Source organism: Mobula hypostoma, chromosome 27 (genome assembly GCF_963921235.1).
Source record: "Mobula hypostoma chromosome 27, sMobHyp1.1, whole genome shotgun sequence".
Lineage (NCBI taxonomy): Eukaryota > Metazoa > Chordata > Chondrichthyes > Myliobatiformes > Myliobatidae > Mobula > Mobula hypostoma.
Genome location: NC_086123.1, coordinates 26,246,766 through 26,269,916, shown reverse-complemented (window position 1 = coordinate 26,269,916; position 23,151 = coordinate 26,246,766). Strand labels below are relative to the sequence as shown.

The window sequence follows — 23,151 nt, the reverse complement described above, 5'->3', positions numbered from 1 at the left end:
AAAAGCTAAGAGAAGATACGAGGTTGCTTTGGCAAGTTGGGTGAAAATAAATCCAAAGGGTTTCTACAGTTATATTAATAGCAAAAGGATAGTGAAGGATAAAATTGGTCCCTTAGAGAATCAGAGTGGACAGCTATGTGTGGAACCAAAAGAGATGGGGGAGATTTTGAACAATTTCTTTTCTTCGGTATTCACTAAGGAGAAGGATATTAAATTGTGTAACGTAAGGGAAACAGGTAGTGAAGTTAGGGAAACTATGATGATTAAAGAAGAGGAAGTATTGGCACTTTTAAAGAATATAAAAGTGGATAAGTCTCCGGATCCTGACAGGATATTCCCTAGGACCTTGAGGGAAGTTAGTGTAGAAATAGCAGGGGCTTTGACAGAAATATTTCAAATGTCACTAGAAACGGGGATGGTGCTGGAGGATTGGCGTATTGCTCATGTTGTTCCATTGTTTAAAAAGCGTTCTAAGAGTAATCCTAGCAATTATCAGCCTGTAAGTTTGAAGTCAGCGGTGGGTAAATTAATAGAAAGTATTCTTAGAGATGGTATATATAATTATCTGGATAGACAGGGTCTGATTAGGAACAGTCAACATGGATTTGTGCGTGGAAGGCCATGTTTGACAAATCTTATTGAATTTTTTGAAGAGGTTACTAGGAAAGTTGATGAGGGTAAAGCGGTGGATGTTGTCTATATGGACTTCAGTAAGGCCTTTGTCAAGGTTCCACACGGAAGGTTAGTCAGGAAGGTTCAATCGTTAGTTATTAATATTGAAGTAGTAAAATGGATTCAACAGTGGCTGGATGGGAGATGCCAGAGAGTAGTGGTAGATGATTGTTTGTCAGGTTGGAGGCCGGTGACTAGTGGTGTGCCTCAGGGATCTGTACTGGGTCCAATGTTGTTTGTCATATACATTAATGATCTGGATGATGGGGTGGTAAATTGGATTAGTAAGTATACAGATGGTGCTAAGATAGGTGGCGTTGTGGATAATGAAGTAGGCTTTCAAAGCCTTCAGAGAGATTTAGGTCAGTTAGAAGAGTGGGCTGGAGGATGGCAAATGGAGTTTAATGCTGATAAGTGTGAGGTGCTACATTTTGGTAGGACTAATCAAAATAGGACATACATGGTAAATGGTAGGGCATTGAAGAATGCTGTAGAACAGAGGGATCTAGGAATAATGGTGCATAGTTCCCTGAAGGTGGAATCTCATGTGGATAGGGTGGTGAAGAAAGCTTTTGGTATGCTGGCCTTTATAAATCAGAGCATTGAATACAGTAGTTGGGATGTAATGTTAAAATTGTACAAGACATTGGTAAGGCCAAATTTGGAGTATTGTGTACAGTTCTGGTCACTGAATTATAGAAAAGCTGCCAACAAAATAGAGAGAGTACAGAGAAGATTTACTAGAATGTAACCTGGGTTTCAGCACCTAAGTTACAGAGAAAGGTTGAACAAGTTGGGTCTTTATTCTTTGGAGCGTAGAAGGTTGAGGGGGGACTTGATAGAAGTATTTAAAATTACGAGGGGGATACATAGAGTTGACGTGGATAGGCTTTTTCCATTGAGAGTAGGGGAGATTCAAACAAGAGGAAATGAGTTGAAAGTTAGGGGGCAAAAGGTAACACGAGGGGGAACTTCTTTACTCAGAGAGTGGTATCTATGTGGAACCAGCTTCTAGTGGAAGTGGTAGAGGCAGGCTCGATATTATCACTTAAAGTAAAATTGGATAGTTATATGGACAGGAAAGGAATGGAGGGTTATGGGCTGAGTGCAGGTCGGTGGGACTAGGTGAGAGTAGGCATTGGGCACGGACAAGAAGGGCTGAGATGGCCTGTTTCTGTGCTGTAATTGTTATATGGTTGTATGGTTATATGGTTATATCAACTATCTCACTAATCATTTCTTTTAAGACTTCAGGATATAGTCAAGGACCCAGGGACTGTTCAGCCTGAAGGTCCAACAATTACTACAGAACCACTATCCTGATAATTGGAATTTCCCCCCAGTTCTTCCCTCATGATTCCCAATCTGGTGCTATTTCTGAGCTGTTGCTTTTGTTTTCTACAGTAAATACTGATGCAAAATAATTTCTTAATTCACTTTTTATTGATATACAGCGAAGAATAGGCCCATCGGCCCTTCAAGCCACACTGCCCTGCAGCCCTCCAATTTAATCATAGCCTAATCACAGGACAATTTACAATGACCAGTTAACCTACTAACTGGTATATCTTTGGACTGTGGGAGGAAACCAGAGCACCAGGAGAAAACACACACAGTCACAGGGAGAATGTACAAACTCTTCACGGGCAGCGGCAGTCACCTGTACTGTAAGGCGTTGTGCTAACCGTACACGCTACTGTGCCATCTCTTTGTTTTCCATTATTAATGCCCCAGACACCCTTCCTTTAGGAACATTACTCATCTTCTAATCATTCTTCCTTTTTGAAATGTATATAAAGAATTATTATCAGTTCTTGCATTTCTAACTAGCTTTATCTCATACTCTAATTTTTCCTCCTTTATTAATCCTTTTGTTGTCATTTGCCTTTTTTTGATCTTCTGACCTGGCGACCATCTTTATGCTTTGAGTTGGATACTACCCTTAAACTCTTTGGTTAAGCACAACTGGTGGAAACTTCCCATGATAGTTTTTCTCACTCATTACATATCTCTATTCTTCATATTCTGACAGCTCTCCTTTTATATCTACCTCTGCATCTTAGCTGATAGATCCCTGAACCAAATGTGCTAGTTCCCTTTAGTTGGTTCTTCTTTCCTGTTCTTATAATTTCCCTGATTTGAGCTTCAGGTACTCATCATGTTCCTATTCTTCTCTTCCCCAAATGGAATGTAAAATTCAATCATATATGATTGCCAATACCTATGGATGCTTCAGTCTGAGGTTATTAATTATAATCCTATCTCCTTGTAAAATAACCAGCACTAGAATTGCCTGCTTTCTGATTGGCCAAAATATGCTGCTATAACAAACCATCCTGAAAACTCTTCCAACTCTTCATCTAGAATTCCTCATCCAGGGTACCTTCACATATCTGATTCTACTTGCCTCTACGTAAAACTATCCAAAGCTTTTGGGTATATCTTTTTTGACAAGTCTCCATTATTTCTTGGTTCCTTAAGGTTGTTACAGTAAAGTGTGGTGATGGAGATAAGATCGCACTACTGATCAAATGCTCCCAATGTGTGTGGCTCAAATGGCCTCTGACAACCAAGTCCAGCTTCTGACCTTCAAGTGTGGGTTAGCTACTGAGTCCAGTGGACAGGAGAACAGGCAAAGGCAGATTACTGGTGCCTTAAAACCAGCCGCTTCGGGCAGATGGAGCTTGTCAGCCATCTAGGAGAAGGAAAACTCTGATCTCAAACCTCTGCTGCCCACTATACCCACTCACGGGGAAGGCTTTGGGAGTGAACCATGTGGGAGAAATCTAGAGCTGGAGTCCCTAAGGTAGCACTATGTTGAGCTCAAAGTTGACTGGCAACTTCTGTGATGCTACGAGTGCCAAACTGTATCGATCTCTACCGTTCCTTTGCTTAGAGAGGGGGAGGTTGCTACATGGGCAACAGCTTGCTCTCCATATTGTACTGCCCAGGTTAGCGTACCTAGACGGCTGGCAAGCAATATCCAAGGTCGACTCTAACTGACGGAGGCCTCCTACCCATTATTACATCCTTTATATTGTGTCCTATTACATTTTAATCATTATGGGTTTGTACACTATTCGCACAGTGAGCTCTTAAATTTATTACTGCTTACCTTTTAAAAACCTCTGGTTTCCTGATCTTAGGACATCCCAGTCCATTGTACAAAGTCAGACTGACTCTATACCATTTACCACGTTTCTATCCTTCGAAAATGTTTCTATCCTTCAACGTTCAGGTTCCCAATCCTGTCGTCTTTATGAACCATAGTCTGAAGTGAGAGTTGTAAAACACTAATCATCCGGAAACTGCCTGCTTTGGGTTATTTCTTGCTGCCCAATGCAATGGAAGAAAACATCCATCTCATCAGCCTAACAGGGGACGACAGCCTGACCTTAAACGAGCTGAGAGATTCAGAGTGTATCTGGCTATGAATCAGAACCTATCCCCGTGTGCCGGAGTACTCACTCATTTCCTCGATTCTTCTTGTGAAAGAGACAGTAGCAACATAAGAAGAACAGGAGCAGGAGGAGCAGGAACAAGATCAGACAACCAGCCGCAATCACGCCGACTCGCCCGTTGGAACCTAAGTGAAGAGAGGAAAAGAAGCTGAGCAACTTGACAGCAGTTGAAACCTACTCACTTTCAAACTGCTTCATTAACAACAAACCATAGGATAGAATACACTGGCGATTTTCTGCAAGCGTGATGTTTGTGAGAGGGTTTTGTTGCTTTTGGAGCAGCACAGTAGCATAGCGGTTAGCGTAACACTATCTATTTATTGATTGATTGATTGGAACACAACGCGGAATTGGCCTTTCCGGCCCATTGAGCCGTTCCACCCCGATTTAACCCTGGCCTAATCACGGGGCGATTTACAATGAACAATTTACCGGCACTATTCAGAGGATGCAGCCTCAGAATAGAGGGGCGTCCTTTTAGAATGGATATGAGGAGGAATTTCTTTAGCTAGAGAGTGGAGAACCTGCAGAATTCTTTGCCACAGGCAGCTGTGAAGGCCAAGCTTTTATGTATATTTAAGGGAGAGGTTGATAGATTCTTGATTGGTCAGGGCATGAAGGGATACGGGAGGAAGGCAGGAGACTGGGGCTGAGAGGGAAAATGGATTAGCCGTGATGAGACGGCAGAGCAGACTCGATGGGCCAAATGGCTTTCTTTGGACTGTGGGAGGTAACTGGAGCACCCGGAGGAAACCCACGTGGTTACGGGGAGAAAACACAAATTCCTTACAGACTGCAGCGGGAATTGAACCCGGGTCACTGGTACTGTAAAGCATTGTGCCAGCCACTATGCTACCAGTGATCACCGACTGGAGTTCAATACCCACTGCTGTCAGAAAGGAGTTTATATGTTCTCTCCGTGAATGTATGGGATCACTCTGAGTACTCCTGTTCACTCCCACATTCCAAAGATGCACAGTTAGAGTTAGTGAGATGTGTTGGTACCAGAAACATGGCGACATTTCAAGGCAGCCCAGCACAATCCTCACTGATTTGATTTGATGTAAACAGCGTAATTCATTGTCTGTTTCAATGTTTTAATGCACATACATGTGATAAAAAAGCTATCAATCTAAATAAAGTTTTTCACTTTAGGAAACAAATGAGGGGCAGTGGTGTATCAGAGAATTAGAGTCAGTGATATGTCAGAGTTGGAGTATAAGATGTGAAATAAACTGGACTGCTCCAGGAAGCCATGCATCAACAACTTACTATAAAGGATGTGGATATTTGAGAAGCGTTCAGTGATTTTGTTATATATTCAAAATAGCCAATCTGAAATGTTCTCAGTTTCACATTAAGAAATACAAGGCTTGTTTGTAGGGTTGTTCGTTGAGCCTGGAGGTTAGGCCGCAAATGTTTCATCACCAGTCGCGGTGACATCATCAGTGCGCAATTGCGGGTTGCTTCTGCCGAGTGCTCGCTTTTATATTGGTCCGACTCGTTGATCTGATTGGTGCAAAAACCTTACCAACAAGCAGCCAACCCATCTTCTCTTTCATTTCAATACAAAGTTTATTAAAATTTAATATTGCCACTCATCAGAATTTTACAATGAGAAGTGAAGGCCACCTTAAAGTAACACACATCAAAGTTGCTGGTGAACGCAGCAGGCCAAGCAGCATCTATAGGAAGAGGTACAGTCGGCCTGAAACGTCGACTGTACCTCTTCCTAGAGATGCTGCTTGGCCTGCTGTGTTCACCAGCAACTTTGATGTGTGTTGCTTGAATTTCCAGCATCTGCAGAATTCCTGTTGTTTACGTTGGCCACCTTAAAGTGATGCTTACCGATCCTGAGGCAGGTCAGCGTGTTCTACAAGAGAATGGGAATTATATCAAAATATCAAAGAGGCAGGAGGAGTATATCGACTATTTGCTTTGAAAAGAGGGTTTGAGGCTTGACTAGCGTGTAACTGATGTTTACTGCTGATACTTCCCAAGTCTCATGTTAGGTGATAGTGTTTGCAGTTCACCTTCCTGAGGTACTGCCTTTTTTTTGTTATTGTTACTATCATCAAACACCTCTCCTAAAATAAACCACCATTAGTCCAGCCATTTTGAAAACAGCTAACCTGTTTCCAGCTTCCTTCTTCTCCTGTATATACTGCAGACTCCCAGGTTTAACCTGAGCAACTAGTTTGATCCCCCCAGTCAGATGCCCTGCCTTGCTACAATACCAAAGCAGCTCCAATCACGAATGACAGTGGTCACATATCCTTCTTTGGTTTTCATTGATTCTATTGTCTTTCTTTGTACTTACTGTGAGAGCCCACATGAAAATGAATCTCAGCATTGTCTATGATGATATAGAATTGAATTGAAAATACATGTGGACTAAGATGTTAACTGTCCTGTGCTATCACTGGTGGGATCATCAGTTGATCTGCCACCTGCCTTCAGGAGTTTCGGCCCGCTTATGATTAAGACTCCCTCGAGGTGGTGGACCAGCAGTGCTAAAGCATCACCTCCCACTGGTGAGCTTAAAAACTTGGCATCTGCCTCTATCAGAGTTGTTGATTGCTTCCATCCAACAGATAGTCTGCTCTTCAGGTGTCTATGCAACTACTGAAGGGTTTGCAAGATATGTATACACTGTCAGACTATCTGCCCATCTGGACGTACTTGGTCCACACCCATGCTGATCCTTTCTCTGCTGCCTCAGCTACAGCCCTGCTGGTTGACTTGATCTCTCTTCTAGTGAAGCCAAGGTCATGCAGCCACTTCTGGAAAGTGAACGCAATAAACCCACAGCAGCCTACTTCAAATGGACAGCATGAGACCTTCCACCCTCTGTGTCTGCACTCTGATCTTAATTCTGCATACTTGGTTAACTTGCACTCATGGGCTTCATCGATGTTGTCTTCCCAGGGGACTGTGAGTGATGAGTGTATCATCTGTCAGTGATGATATATATGTACTTTGGATAATAAATTTACTTTGAACTTTGATATGGTTAAGCACATCTTTTCCAATGGCGGGTCTGGGACACGTCTCTACTAAAAGAGGTGTAAGGCGCTCCTTTCTTCTGCTAGCCTGCACGTCACCCTTAGGCAAGGTGTAGCACCTGCCTTGCACCCCCTCCCCCACCACATCAGGGTGATGTGAAGCCATGGGAGCAGGTCGTGGATGGTCCTATGAGCAGCTGGTGCATATCACAAGTCCTAGTATGCAACCACTAACACCAGGACAACAATCTCTGAAGAGTATTGGTAACAGTTGGGGTCACCCGTCTTGTCATGAAGATAGTTATGATGAAGATGAATGTCTTTCTTCTCCAATGTATTACCATCATTGTTCAATTTACAAGGGCTAATTCCAATCTAGTTGCCTTCTCTTCCCAAAGCTACCGAGTCATCTGATAATTCTCAGAGGTGAAAGCTTGGTCTTCTTCTATTTCTCACCTACATGCTCCCCTTTCAGAAATGTGGTCCAATGATGTGGCACCAGTTTCTGATCGTACACTACCTCACATCTCCCCTTAGCTTCATGGTTCCTAAGTCTGCTTTGATGTTGGATGTCAACCATTCAATGTTCATTGAAGAGCCACCTTCTCCAGTTAACTTGCAGAAAGAAAGAAGCCATCATCCTCTGCCCCATCACAAACGCCATTTGCTAGGTATGAAGTCCATCCTTCTACTTAGCAACTATCCTGGAATTGAACAGATTGTTTGCACTCTTGTTGTCACACTTAATTCTGATTGTGTGTCAGACTGCATGTCAAGGCCATCAGTCAACCCCCTCCACTTCCACCTCTATAACATTAGCGAATTCTATAAGACCATTAGTCCATTTGTCCCATCAAGTCTGCTCCACCACTTCATCATGACTGATCCATTTTCCCTCTCAGTCCCAATCTCCTGCCTTCTCCCCGTATCCTTCATGCCTTGACTAATCAAGAATCTATCAACCTCTGTCTTAAATATACCCAAAGACTTGGACTCCACAGCCACCTGCGGCAATAAATTCCACAACTAAAAAATTTCCTTCTCTTCTCAAAGGATGTCTCTCTATTTTGAGGCTGTACCCTATGGTCTTAGACTCCCCCACCACAGGAAATATCTTCTTCACATCCACTCTATCAACGCCTTTCAACATTCAATAGGTTTCAATGAGGTTACCCTTCATCCTTCTGAACTCCAGTGAATAGAGGCCCAGAGCCATCAAACACTGCTCAATGTTGAGAATCTGAACTTTGTTATCTGTTCACTTAATTTTTTCAAAGCTCTCCTGGATGGTTTCAATCATTTCAATCCTTGAAAATACTGCCACCTAAAACTCTGCTATTTTAAAGCACATCATTCACTCTTCACCTCTATGCTTGCTAATCTATACTGTCTTCTGTATAAAATGTTAGTTTTAAATTTATCACTTATGTTTTTCTTTTCCAATATTTTCTATTGATTTCTATATAGAAGAATACAGAGTTCAAGAAAATACGTATTATAGAGCAAAAGAAAAAAATATAATACCAGATACAGTATATTAAATCACACTACCAAACTCCTTACTCCTTGTTTTTCAAATTACTCCACAATTTTGTCCCTTATTGTGTAAGTTCCTTCAGCTTCATAATCTCATCCAACCCAAAATATCAGCACTGCTCCAAGGGCGCTGCTGACCTCTCCTCGTATGGTGATGAAACATTTGCAAATGGAATGCCAAGATCGGAGAACAACCCAACCCAACCACCGACCACCCAAGCTACACATTTTCCAAGTTATCTCCTCTCCAGCGTTTTTTTTATATCAATATTAACATCATTCATAATAAAATAAATTATTTACAGGAATAAACATGCAATGCCTTTTCATCCTTACATACATAATAACTGTTTTCAATACTGTTCTATTACATTAAACATAGACAGTAGCACTCCTCCCACTCAAATGACGCCCCGGAGTGAGATGCAACATCACCAGTGACAATCGTGTTCAAATGCCAAAGTTCTGCCTTTCGATTTTAACTCTCTCTTTCCTCCTTTGAACAGTTCCTTGCCTTTTATATGCTGCGTATTTGTTTTTGTTTAATGTATTGTAATTAATACATTGTTATATCTGGGTGCATTCTGCTATCCACAACTTTCTTTCTCCATGGCATGATGCTAATTTCATCCTATCTTGATGAATGGCAATATTGAAATATTAGCCTTAAGGCTGAGGCTGTTTAGGACTAAGATAAGAAGATATTTCTTTACTCAGAGAACAGAGGATCTTTAGAATTTTCTAAACAAGAGGGCAAGGGAGACGCAGTTGTTAAATTCATTCAGAGCAGATATTGATATCTTTCTGTAAGTAAAGGGGAAGCAGATAGAATTGATCAGCCATGACCTTTATGAATGGCAAGGCAGATTTGAAGGGCTGCATCAACACACAATCTGCAGGAAGAACTCAGAATCAGTGGGAGGAAAAGTTATTGACGTTTCAGGTCAAAATCTGAGTCAAGATGAAGGATTTTGACCCAAAATGTTGACAATTTCTTCCTGGCCTCCAATGTTGCCTGACCTGTTGAGTTCCTTCAGCTTCGTTGCGTGTAGCTCCATATTCCCACACCTCCAGTCTCTTGTGTCTGTACTGAAGGCTGCACAGTTACCCATGCTCCTATTTCACATGTTCTGAAGAAATAAAATCACACGATCTTTCCAAGAAGACTTAGTAATTAAAGTATGAAGAAAATACAGTACTTATCCAGAGATCTGTTCACAATAATGAGACACACAGTCCTGCCATCTACGCATTAGTGCTCTCGGTCATCTGCTCAGATAAATATAGTGAATGGCCGGGCTCCCATGTGATTTTTGTCTAATACACAGACGCCAGTATTTCCCATCTGAAGAAAAGCTCAGACAAAAGTTCCATTCACAAAGGTTCCTTGATCCGTTCGGTTGCAGTTGTTCCTCGGGGCAATGTCCTTAGCCTAAGCTGTGAATTTCAGCTCTTTATCAATGAGTAGCCTTCTTTCTGAGGATCTGCAGTGAACTGTTCAACAATAATTCTACAGAGTGTCCTCCAATATGCAGACATACACACTTTCTCTCTCCAATTCAGAGCAGAGATCCAACATTCAGAGAATGAGAGTAGAAGTGCTAAGATTGCAGACCCCACTCTCTTCTTGGTTTTCCTCTCAGTTTTCAGTTTAAGCAGTGCCCTGTACATCTCCAAATCAGAATCAGATTTAATATCACCGGCATATGTCAAGAAATTTGTTGACTTGTGGTAGCAGTGCAACGCCATAAAAAAAACGTGAATAGCAATTAACATATATATTAAAGAGTTAAATTAAATAAGTAATGCAAAAAAGAAATAAGAAGTAGTGAGTTGTGTACATGGATTCAATGTCCATTCAGAAATCAGATGGCAGAGGGGAAGAAGCTGTTCCTGAATCATTGAGTGTGTGCCTTCAGGCTTCTGTACCTCCTTCCTGATGGTAGTAATGAGAACAGGGCATGACCAGGGGGTCCTTAACAATGGACACTGCCATTTTGAGGCATCACTCCTTGAAGATGTCCCGGATACTACTGAGGCTAAGTGCTCATGATGGAGCTGACTGAGTTCTCTGCCCACAACCAACATGTCTACAATAGCAGCTGCCCCATTTGAACATGGCCAAAGTCCTTGAGCTTTATTCAGAGCCCAGTGGCATAGCAGAAACTGTCAATGCTGTTCATTTCCTTCCCTGCATGGTGCTGAATCAAAATGAGTGGAAGGTGCCCGACAGGAACTCAGCCTATTTGCTGAGCAACTGTGCCATCTCCCAGCTGGTAAAGGATCTCAGCTGGCAAGCAACAGGATCAGCACAGTTCAATTAAAATGCCCTTGAATTTAGGATGGGGTTTAAAAAAGGAGATGGAGAAGGTTGCTGATCAATATCCTCTGCTCCAAGTTTAAAAATGACCACAAGCAAGAAAAGTCGACCTTGACACAGAATATATGTACAGTACAGAAACAAGTTTTTTGGCCCACGATACAGTATCTGCACTGAACATGATGCCAAATTAAACTAACTGTCTTCTGCCTGTACATGATATATATTCCCTACATTTCCATATATCTGTCTAATAACCTCCTAAACACTGCTATCATATCTGCTTCCACCCACAATACGAGCAGCCCATTCCAGCCACAACCACTCTGTGTAAAAATCCTGCCTCCTTTAGACTTTTCCCTCTCACCTTAAATTCATGCCCTCTAATATATAATGTCCCTTCCTTCACGAGAAACGTTCTGACCTATCTGTCATCATCATCATTATGTGGCGTGTCATGCGCCGTGGGCAATCATGGTCTTTGACCATGATTATTCTTGTCAAATTTTTCTGCAGAAGTGGTTTGCCATTGCCTTCTTCTGGGCAGTGTCCTTACAAGACAGGTGACCCCAGCCATTGTCAATACTCTTCAGGGATTACGTGCCTGGCGTCAGTGGTCGCATAACCAGGACTTGTGATATCCACTACCTGCTCCCGTGGCGTTATGGGACCCTGTTGAAGGAACTCATTGAGGCCTCCACAACATTGTGAAAGCAGAAGTACAAATTGAGCCATAAGATATAGGAGCAGAATTAGGCCATTTGGCCCAATGAGTCTGCTCCACCATTTCATCATGGCTGATCCATTTCCCTCTCAGCACCAATCTCCTGCCTTCTCCCCGTATCCCTTCATGCCCTGACTAATCAAGAATCTATCAACCTCTTCCTTAAATATACCTAATGGCTTGGCCTCCACAGCCTCCTGAGCCAACGAATTCCACAGATTCACCATCATCTGGCTAAAAAAATTCCTCCTCATCTCCACTCTAAATGAATGTCTCTCTATTCTGAGGCTGTGTCCTCTGGTCTTAGACTCCCCCACTATAGGACATCCATTCTATCAACGCTTTTCAACGATCAACAGGTTTCAATGAGATAGAAACACAGAAACATAGAAAACCTACAGAACAATACAGGCCCTTCGGCCCACAAAGCTGTGCCGATCGTGTCCTTACCTTAAAAATTACCTAGGGTTACCCATAGCCCTCTATTTTTCTAAGCTCCATGTACCTATCCAAGAGTCCCTTAAAAGGCCCTATCGTGTCCGCCTCCACCACCGTCGCCGGCAGCCCATTCCATGCACTCACCACTCTCTGCGTAAAAAGCTTAACCCTGACATCTCCTCTGTACCTACTTCCAAGCACCTTAAAACTGTGCCCTCTTGTGCTAGCCATTTCAGCCCTGGGAAAAAGCCTCTGACTATCCACATGATCAATGCCTCTCATCATCTTATACACCTCTATCTTAACCTACGTCACTCCAAGGATAAAAGGCCGAGTTCACTCAACCTATTCTCATAAGGCATAATCCCCAATCCAGGCAACATCCTTGTAAATCTCCTCTGCACCCTTTTTATGGTTTCCACATCCTTCATGTAGTGAGGGACCAGAACTGAGCACAGTACTCCAAGTGGGGTCTAGCTAGGGTCCTATATAGCTGCAACATTACCTCTTGACTCTTAAACTCAATCCCACAATGCACTGTATGCCTTCTTAACCATAGGGTCAAACTGCGCAGCAGCTTTGAGTGTCCTATGGATTCGGACCCCAAGATCCCTCTGATCCCCCACACTGCCAAGGGTCTTATCATTAATACTATATTCTGCCATCATATTTGACCTACCAAAATCAACCACCTCACACTTACCTGAGTTGAATCATCTGCCACTTCTCAGCCCCGTTTTGCATCCTATCAATGTCCCACTGTACCCTCTGACAGCCCTCCACACTATCCACAACACCCCCAACCTTTGTGTCATTAAGAGATTTACTAACCCATCCCTCCACTTACTCATCCAGGTCATCTATAAAAATCACAAAGAGTAGGGGTCCCAGAACAGATCCCTGAGGCACACCACTGGTGACCGACCTCCATGCAGAATATGACCCGTCTACAACCACTCTTTGCCTTCTGTGGGCAAGCCAGTTCTGGATCTGAGATCCCCCTCATTCTTCTCAATTCCAGTGAGTACAGTCCAATTGCACATGTAAGGCTATTGGTTTAGTTTAAGTAATAGAAGATGTTGAAGGGATCTAGCGTTAGAGTTTTCTACTCAGTAAGTGATTGAGTTTGGATCATGTTGCCTGAGTGGATGTTGAAGACAGATATTCTGACAATATTTTAGAAGTATCTAAACAAGCACTTGAATCTCTAAGGCACAGAAGGCTGCAGACCAAATTCTCGTAAGTGGGATTAGTGTAGATGGGGACAGTATTTGTCATGGACGTTGTGAGCCAAAGGAGATATTATTGTGCAGTGTGACTCTGCTACTCAATTAATTCATTGAAATTATTAAAGATTTTAATTGTGTTTCCTCATTTGCGGGGAAGAAATAATGAGGGACCATTATGAAAGAATAGCCTTCTCCATTTTAAATAGTATATCAGAAGAATATTTTTCTGCAGAGAGTGATGAAAATGTAGAGCCAACTATTTGAAATGAAGAATGTACATATTTTAAGGGGAGGTCAGACAGCAGGTGTGGGAGAAGAGAGACAAAGGCTTGTGCTGATTGATTAGACAGAAGGAGGCCCCAGCTGGAGCAAATGCCCTATTTTTGCATCATGTATCTGTTGTAAAATACTGTACATGAATGGCGGGGTGGAGATAAGTCTCTACCAAAGGAGGTGTAAGGCACTGCGACCTTCTGCTGGCCTGCAGGTCACCCTTGGAAAAGGTGTAGCAGTTGCTTAGTCTCCCCATCCCCACCCCCTGCAATCATGGTTACTTGAAGCCATGGCAGCAGATGGTGGATGATTGTATGAGTAACTGGTCTATATCACATGTCCTGGTTATGCTACCACTGACACCGAGCAGACGATTTCTGAAGAGTATTGATAACAGCCGGGGTCACCTATCTTGTAAAGACACTGCCCAGAAGAAGGCAAAGGCAAACCACTTCTGTAGAAAAATTTGTCAAGAACAGTTATGGTCATGGAAAGACCATGATCACCTATGTCATATGACGTGGTACATAATGGATGGATGAACCCTGCATAAAGGTGTGTAGACATTGTCTGTGGACTGTGTCAGGAGTCTAAGGCAATAAGTGACCGTGTGTGGACTTTCTAAGGGTAAATAAACACTATATATATATGTATATGACACACACAAATATTATAGGCATCCGTTAGTCTCGTGAGACCATGGATTTGCGCCTTGGAAGGTTTCCAGGGCGCAGGCCTGGGCAAGGTTGTATGGAAGACCAGCAGTTGCCCATGCTGCAAGTCTCCCCTCTGCACGCCACCGATGTTGTCCAAGGGAAGGGCACTAGGGCCGATACAGCTTGGCACCAGCATTGTCGCAGAGCAATGTGTGGTTAAGTGCCTAGCTCAAGGGCACAACATGCTGCCTCAGCTGAGGCTCAAACTAGCGACCTTCAGATCACTAGACCGACACTTTAACCACTTGGCAACGCGCCAACACGACACACACAAAATGCTGGAGGAACTCTGCAGGCCGGGCAGCATCTATGGAAAAGAGTACAGTCGACGTTTCAGGCCAGGACCATTCGAGTGCCCTGCCCAAGGGTCTCCGCCTGAAACATCGACTATACTCTTTTCCATAGATGCTGCCTGGCCTGCTGAGTTCCTCTAGCATCTGTTGCATGGATGTCCAGCATATGCAGATTTTCTCTTGTTTGTGACTATATATATAACTGTGGATTAGGTGTGCCAGGGGAATGGATCTGATTGCCAGTACTCTCTTAGCTTGTATACACACACACAGAGTGAACTTGCACTAATTGTCCAAGTTTGATAGCTAATTGTTCCTTGTGTCTCCAGTGAATCACAACTGGGGTGAGTCGATGTACTGATGGTGTGTCAGGAACAGGCACCAAGTAACTTTGCACAGATTACATCAGGATGTACAGTCATTGGTGTTTCAGGAGGCAATTTGAGTGGGAACATATCCAAAAGGAGTCTTCTGCTTGTCTTGGTTGAATAGGCTGAGAGACTAGTCACAGGTCATGAGCACCATGTGACTGTACTGAGAGTCTCAGGAAAAAAAATATGCTGATTGCCTGTGTAAGAACAGGCACTAGATGACTGGGTGCCTCCTTAAACACAGGCGTTGTTTATATCGCCAAACAGCTTGGAATAGACCCAATCAGCACTTTGAGCCACGTCACCCACAACCCCCCTATTTAGCCCTAGCCTCATCACGGGGCAATTTTACAATGACCAATTAGCCTTCTAACCAGTACATCTTTGGAGGAAATTGGAGAATCCGGAGAAAGCTCACGTATTCCACAGGGAGGAACAGCCTATCCATGATGCTGGATCGATGTCAGTGAGCTCTCTCCTTGACGTACAGGCACTGAGCTATTGTGTACTATCTGCTGAAACACAGGCACTGAGTTAGTGTGTTTCCAGAGAAACAGGCACAGTCTGATTGTGGGCACAATAACTGACCCAATGTTAACTGTCTCTTGAGGTGCAGTCACTGTGTAACAGTGTACTGACTGCATCTTTAGACACGTTGCGTTTCTGTATTTGAACACCAGGTCTGGTTACCCTAGAATGAAAATGTTCTCACTTTGTTCAACTCTTACAGCAATGACGAGTTTAAATCAACCTTGCAAGGCATTTGCTCTGAAATGCTTTCGAGCCAGGGGTCATCTTAAAACAAACATTTCATTTCAACTTTGAATCGGATGGTAACTGAAATGCTTCACTGACTCTGGAATTCCTTCCCCCATCTGCAGGAAAGGTTTCACTTTAATATTTATAAGTAATTTTTCCGAAAACTCAGGGACACTTACCCAAAATGCATGTGCCATAGACTGGGTCACAGTTGGCCTCAATACATGGACAGGGGTGAACACAATTGGCTCCATAGAGTCCTGAGGGACAGGTCATGTTACACCTGGAAAAGGAAAGGGAGGGGTAAAAGGTTGGAGAAACAGGAGATTTGTTAAGTTCTTCAAGCAACATTCTCTCAGCAGCAACAGAAGTTAGGTTGTCAGGTCAGCCATTCCAGTTCTTGTTCTGCCTACTGATCAACTGGGTCCATTGAATCACCACCATCCCTCTGCCTGAATCATTTTGTTTGTCCTGCCTGTTGCCCGATTTTCCTTGTCAGTGCAATTGGTGGCTTCATTCGATGTTCAGGGAATTGAAACCCATGAGGATCTGATACAGATGAGGAGGTAAGGCCTGAGGTCGGTTAGCCATGATCATACTGAATGATGGGGCAGGCCTGAGGGACTGTGGCCGAAATCCTATTCTATTTTTATGCTCCCTTTTGAACTCCAGTTACTGCCCACCAAACACAGTATGGCAAGAAGACATCAAGGGCTCTGGACAGTTTCAGTACTCCACGTTTATAGCAATCATTCAAGTCGCATCTGAAACTCCAAATAATGGACCTGACACACTCCCTGGGTTCACTTTGACACTGTGAAATAGCCTGCTTGTTCACCATCACCTACATTACACTCTCTCACAAGCTCAGGGTTCTCTTAACCACTATGGAAAGATTTCATGGTTCACAAAGGCTTCTGAACCTGATGTTGCCCCATCTGCTAAGCACTTCCATCACTTTCTGCTTCGTTTGCAGATTCAAAGTTCAAAAGTTCAAAAAGTTCAAAGTAAATCTATCATCAAAGTACATACATGATACCAAATACAATCCTGAGATTCATTTTCTTGCAGGCATACTCAATACATCCATAATAAAATAATAACCATTATAGAATCAATGAAAAACCACAGCAAACTGGGAATTAAACCAGTGTGCAAAAGACAACAAATTTGGTTTGAAGACAAGTTAAGTTCATTGTTGTACAAATTTGAGTTGATTCCTGAACAGGCCATAAACATCACCTCATGATTCCACTTTTTGTACCATTAATTTATTTTGGTAATTTATCATAACTTTATGTCCTTGCACTGTGCAGTTGCCACAAAACAACAGGTTTCACGTCATAAGATGGTGACAATACACCTGATTCCGATTCCATTGTTTTATGCACAAGCACATATGGTTCAATGGTTCAATATAATATCAAAGAATGTGTACCCACAAAACAGAAGAAAAACCCAAAAGAATGAATGACAGAAAAACATTAGAACCCCAAAGCCCCCCCTCGCACGCACAAGCAGCAACAAAGCATCAGCCCTCCTCCTCCCACCACCCACCATGCAGGCAATAGCAAAGGCCTTAAAGAGATCATGATCTAGTCCACCAAAAACCACGGTTCACCCCAACAGTTCGATATCCCACAGGCTCACTCTCTCACTGGCAAGGGAGTATTACTCCTTCCACAGTGGGAGGGGAGGCCAACAGCTCGCGGATTCATTGTTACAGTCTGCAGCATCGCCTTTATTTCGAGCTCCCCCGACTCGAGAATTGGCAACTAATTCTCTCTCACCATTGGGAGAGACAGAGAGAGAGAGAGAGAGCAACCTCTAGAGTGCTGAGGATGTAGATGAACTCGAAGGAGTTGCCCTCTAACATAGAACACAGAACATAGAACAGTACAGCATATTACAGGCCCTTCGGCCCACATTGTTGTGCTGACCCTCAAACCCTGCCTCCCATATAACCCCCCACCTTAAATTCCTCCATATACCTGTCAAGTAGTCTCTTAAATTTCACTAGTGTATCTGCCTCCACCACTGACTCGGACAGTGCATTCCACGCACCAACCACTCTCTGAGTAAAAAACCTTCCTCTAATACCCCCCTTGAACTTCCCACCCCTTACCTTAAAGCCATGTCCCCTTGTATTGAGCAGTGGTGCCCTGGGGAAGAGGCGCTGGCTATCCACTCCATCTATTCCTCTTAATATCTTGTACACCTCTATCATGTCTCCTCTCATTCTCCTTCTCTCCAAAGCGTAAAGCCCTAGCTCCCTTAATCTCTGATCATAATGCATACTCTCTAAACCAGGCAGCATCCTGGTAAACCTCCTCTGTACCCTTTCCAATGCTTCCACATCCTTCCTATAGTGAGGTGACCAGAACTGGACACAATACTCCAAGTGTGGCCTAATTAGAGTTTTACAGAGCTGCATCATTACCTTGCAGCTCTTAAACTCTATCCCTTAACTTATGAAAGCTAACATCCCATAAGCTTTCTTAACTACCCTATCCAGCTGTGAGGCAACTTTCAGGGATCTGTGGACATCTACCCCCAGATCCCTCTGCTCCTCCACACTACCAAGTATCCTGACATTTACTTTGTACTCTGCCTTGGAGTTTGTCCTTCCAAAGTGTAAGTGCCTTCTTTAGCTCTCCCAGAAGCCAAGGAATGCTGAAGGAGAGACTGAGACAGTGAGGGGGTAGGTACATGTAACATATACACATAGATGTAATGAAATACATAATCGCAGGAATGTTACAAACACAAAACATCATATAAGACACATTCTCAAGACAAGAACATAAATTAAATATAAATTCAAACAAAAACATCCATTTTAGTACAAAGTGATCAAAGTGGTCATTGTGTTTCTAAACTGTAGCAGCATCCACCATTAAAGATCCTCACCACCACCCAGGCCATGCTCCCTTCTCACTGCTGCCATCAGGTAGAAAGTGCACGAGCCACAGGACTCGTCCCACCAGGTTCAAGAACAGTTACTACCCCTCAACCATCAGGCTCTAGAACAAAAGGGAATAACTACACTCATTTAAGGACTCTTTTATCTTGTTATTTCATGCTCGGTACTTATTGCTATTTATTTATTATCTACATTTGCACAGTTTGTTTATAGTTTACAGATCCTGATGTTTACAGTTTATAGATCCTGTTTATGGTTACTGTTCTATTGATTTGCGAAGTATGCCCGCAGAAAAAGAATCTCAGGGTTGTATGTGGTGACATGAATGTGCCCTGAAAATAAATTTTACTTTGAACTCTGAACTTTAAACTTTAAGGTTGTGCTGGGTGTTCTTGAACCTGGTGGCGTGAGGCTTCAGGCTTCCCTACCTCCTGTCCAATGGTAGCAGAGAGAAATTGATGAGGCCTGGACAGTGGGGATCATTGATGATGGAACTTGTCACAATGAGCAGGTTATTTCTTGAGTTTCAGTCTAGCCATGACATGTCACCACTCCATACTCCTGGTAACCCTCCTCCATCTGCTCCCTCCCATCCCCTCCCAACTCCCTGAAAAGATCCCAGCACCAGCACCCTATGATTTTTTCAGGGCACTAGAGCGAGTGAGGAGTTAGGTGCACTGCTAAAAATAATCCAGATTGCTTTACCCCAAGCTGCATCTAACAGCAGCTGCCCACTGGAGAAACATCACAGTCAATTTTTGCAGCCAATTGCTACATGAAAGGCTTCAGTGGAATTATTCCGTTTATCCAGCTGGAAGCAGAATTCCCTCAGAAGCCAAGGAATGCTGAAGGGGAGAGGGAGGCAGGGAGGCAGGGAAGCTGTGGGCACAAGTAGCATTCAACAGCAGAACCATTTACGTTAATGTCAAAACAAATTCCTGTCATGAGGCTTTTTTTTTCCTCTGGAGTTTAGAAAATGTTCCATTTTGCATTTTGGAAATCTCTGTATATCTGGCCCTTGACCACAAGAGCAAAGGAATCCGAATTTTAGTCGGTGAGCGAAAAATATACAATGCTTTCAATACTGCCCCCATTACTCCCCCTCCACAACTTCTCTACATCCTCCCCTCTCATCCCCCATAAAGGAGAATGTTTTTTTTAGAAAATCACAATTCAGAATGTGGAGCAGTTCAGGAAGTGGCCAGATGCAGGCAATATTCCAGCTGGACTGTTCAGTGCAACATCCGTTCAAAATCTCTTTGAAGACTCAGACAGCTCTTGCATGCCGAAGCTAAATTAGACACATGAGCACACAGCGTTTTCCCTGCCCCCAATAACCCCACCGCCAACCCATGTTCGCCCCCCTCCCCCATCACCCACACCACCCCCCCCAACCCCGGCCCCAGAGACGCAGACTGGAACAATCTGCTCGCACAGTAAGCCAACACTCCAGTACATTCTAACGTACCTAACAGTATGATACAGAGCCGCCTTTAACAAAGCTGCTCGCGGCTCCTTCATTTAAGTGAAACCACATGAAATGCTGCAGAACTGCAGCAATGAACTCAGCCCTGAACCGACTGATAAGGGAAAATGTCTCAACTATCAGACTCAGGGCTGAGTTTCCGACAGTAAGATCAAGTGTCAGCTTTGCTCACTGATTGCACTCTCACCTAGGGGTCAGGAGGTCATGGGTTCAATTTTACTCAAGGACTTCAACCCATAATCTGAAATGACACTTCAGCAGTTCATCAACATCTGTCAAATGCACAGGTAGGTCCATTCACGGGGCAGATACAGAGGAGCAGCAACTACGGATCACTAGTAAACAAAATTCAACTCAAACCATTCGTTCATCACAGATGGGTAGAGGATGCACAAAGGCATTTTATTATACAACACCAGTTAGAATCAGAATTGGGTTTAAAATCACTGACGTATGAAATTTGTTGTTCTGCAGCAGCAGTAAAGAGCAAGACATAAAAATTGCTTTATGTAAACAAAAATGAATTAAAAATGCAGAAGATGAGAATAGTGAAGTAATTTTCATAGGTTCCCTCCAAGAGGACTACAACCTTCGTGATTCTTATACATGACCTGGTTGAGGAAGTCGAGGGATGGGTTAGTAAGTTTGTTGATGACACAAAGGTTGGGGGTGTTGTGGATAGTGTGGAGGGCTGTCAGAGGTTACAACAGGAGATTGATAGGATGCAAAACTGGACTGAGAAGTGGCAGATGGAGTTCAACCCAGATAAGTGTGAGGTGGTTCATTTTGATAGGCCAAATATGATGGCAGAATATACTATTAATGATAAGACTCTTGGCAGTGTGGAGGATCAGAGGGATCTTGGGGTCCGAGTCCATAGGACACTCAAAGCTGCTGTGCAGGTTGACTCTGTGGTTAAGAAGCAATAGGGTGCATTGGCCTTCATCAATTGTGGGATTGAGTTTAAGAGCTGAGAGGTAATGTTGCAGCTATATAGGACCTTGGTCAGACTCTACTTGGAGTACTGTGCTCAGTTCTGGTCGCCTCACTACAGGAAGGATGTGGAAACCATAGAAAGGGTGCAGAGGAGATTTACAAGGATGTTGCCTGGATTGGGGATTATGCCTTATGAGAATAGGTTGAGTGAACTTGGCCTTTTCTCCTTGGAGCGACAGAGGGTGAGAGGTGACCTCATAGAGTTGTATAAAATGATGAGAGGCATTGATCGTGTGGATAGTCAGAAGCTTTTTTCCCAGAGTTGAAATGGCTAGCACAAGATGGCACAGTTTTAAGGTGCTTAGAAGCAGGTACAGAGGAGATGTCAGGAGTTAAATTTTTTACGCAGAAAATGGTGAATACATGGAATGAGCTGCCGGCGACGGTGTTGGAGGCAGATACGATAGGGTCTTTTAAGAGACTTCTGGATATGCACATGGAGCTTAGAAAAATAGAGGGCTATGGGTAACCCTATGTAATTTCTCAGGTAAGGATATGTTCAGCACAGCTTTGTGGGCCGAAGGGCCTGTATTGCGCTGTAGGTTTTTTTATGTTTCTAACCTTTGCCGTAGGGTTTGAAGGCCTGCGTGCCTCAGTGGTTTGGAGAGGTATGCTGGCTGGAGTCAGGGCCTTCTGTTTTGGACTCTTCGTAGGGCCACTCATGCCAAGCAGATTAAAGGGTTGAGGCCAGACTAAGAGTGGTGCACTGATCCTCCAGATTTGGGGTTTCAGCTCAAGGCTAACAACCCTGACTGGACAAAAAAATATTGTTATGGAAACAGCAAAGAAGAATTCTATATTTGTGTGATAGAGATGGAGGACCTTCATTGCTGCCCTAAATGCCTGTAGCATAACAGGCAGCAAGTAAGTAATTTCATGGGTTCACGGACCATTCAGAGATCTGATGACAGAGGGGAAGAAGCTGTTCTTAAAATATTGAGTGTAGGTCGTCAGGGATGGAGATACATCTCTACCAAAGGTGCTCCTTCCCATCTAGCCTGCAGCCATCCTTGGGCAAGGTGTAGCATCTGCTTAGCCGCCCATGGGAGAAGGTGATGGATGACTGAATCAGCACCTGGTGCATATCACAAGTTCTGATTATGCGACCACTGATGCCAGGCAGACAATCTTTCAAGAGTATTGATAATGGCTGGGGTCACCCATCTTGTAAAGACACTGCCCAGAAGAAGGCAAGGGAAAACCACTTCTGTAGAAAAATTTGGCAAGGACAATCCTGGTCATGGACAGACGGAGGACCATGATTGCCCACGGCAAATGATGATGATGATGATGATGATGATAATGTGGGTCTTCAGGCTCCTGTTTCTCCTCTACTTCAATATAAAGCATGGGAGAGAGGGAAACGAATGAGGTTCACACTGTAATGAGTGATTTTTACCAGGCTGCCGAGCATTTCTTGAAGACACAATGACAAATGCTTATCATAATGTAGGCCCCTGGTAAGCCTCAGGCTCGCTCAGCTCGCTTTCGTCTAGGGGGAGCAGTCTTCGGCCCCGCCAGACTGGCTAATCAAGTTTGTGTGGATGCTGTGTGATGCACCCCACCCCGCCAAATAACAGACAACACACCATATGCACAACAGTGCACAACAGTTGGCGCTCAATTAACTGAGTCTTCTTTCCACCATTCGATCCCCTCTGACCCCCTGGACCCGCTGCCTGGGACCAACCACGGTGGTCGACCAGACGCTCCAGACGAGTCTGTCCTCGTCTCCTCTCCTCGCCAAAGTCCCTGGGCCATGGACTCCCGCTCGGGGTCCGTCCCATCAGCCAGCTTACGGCATCGCGTCTCCTCTCTGTGTCCCCATTGCACCTTCTGCCCCAAAGCCCGCGCAACACAATAGCTTACAGACACACAAGAAAGAATAACATCTATCCCAACTCGTCGGCAAATGAATACAATTCTCTTTATAACCCAAAGAAGCTGCT

The 23,151-nt window shown here is 43.7% G+C and overlaps 1 protein-coding gene across 1 annotated transcript in view; it reads right to left on the bottom strand.

Moving 5' to 3' along the window:
* scarf2 (scavenger receptor class F, member 2) overlaps positions 1-23,151 on the bottom strand; it is a 103,224-nt gene that overhangs the window by 28,817 nt on the left and 51,256 nt on the right. The window contains exons 7-8 of the mRNA XM_063034102.1: positions 15,977-16,080; positions 4,141-4,258 (exon numbers count right to left, since the gene is read on the bottom strand). Coding sequence (XP_062890172.1) covers positions 4,141-4,258; positions 15,977-16,080 — 222 coding nt within the window. The remainder of the gene's footprint in view (positions 1-4,140; positions 4,259-15,976; positions 16,081-23,151) is intronic.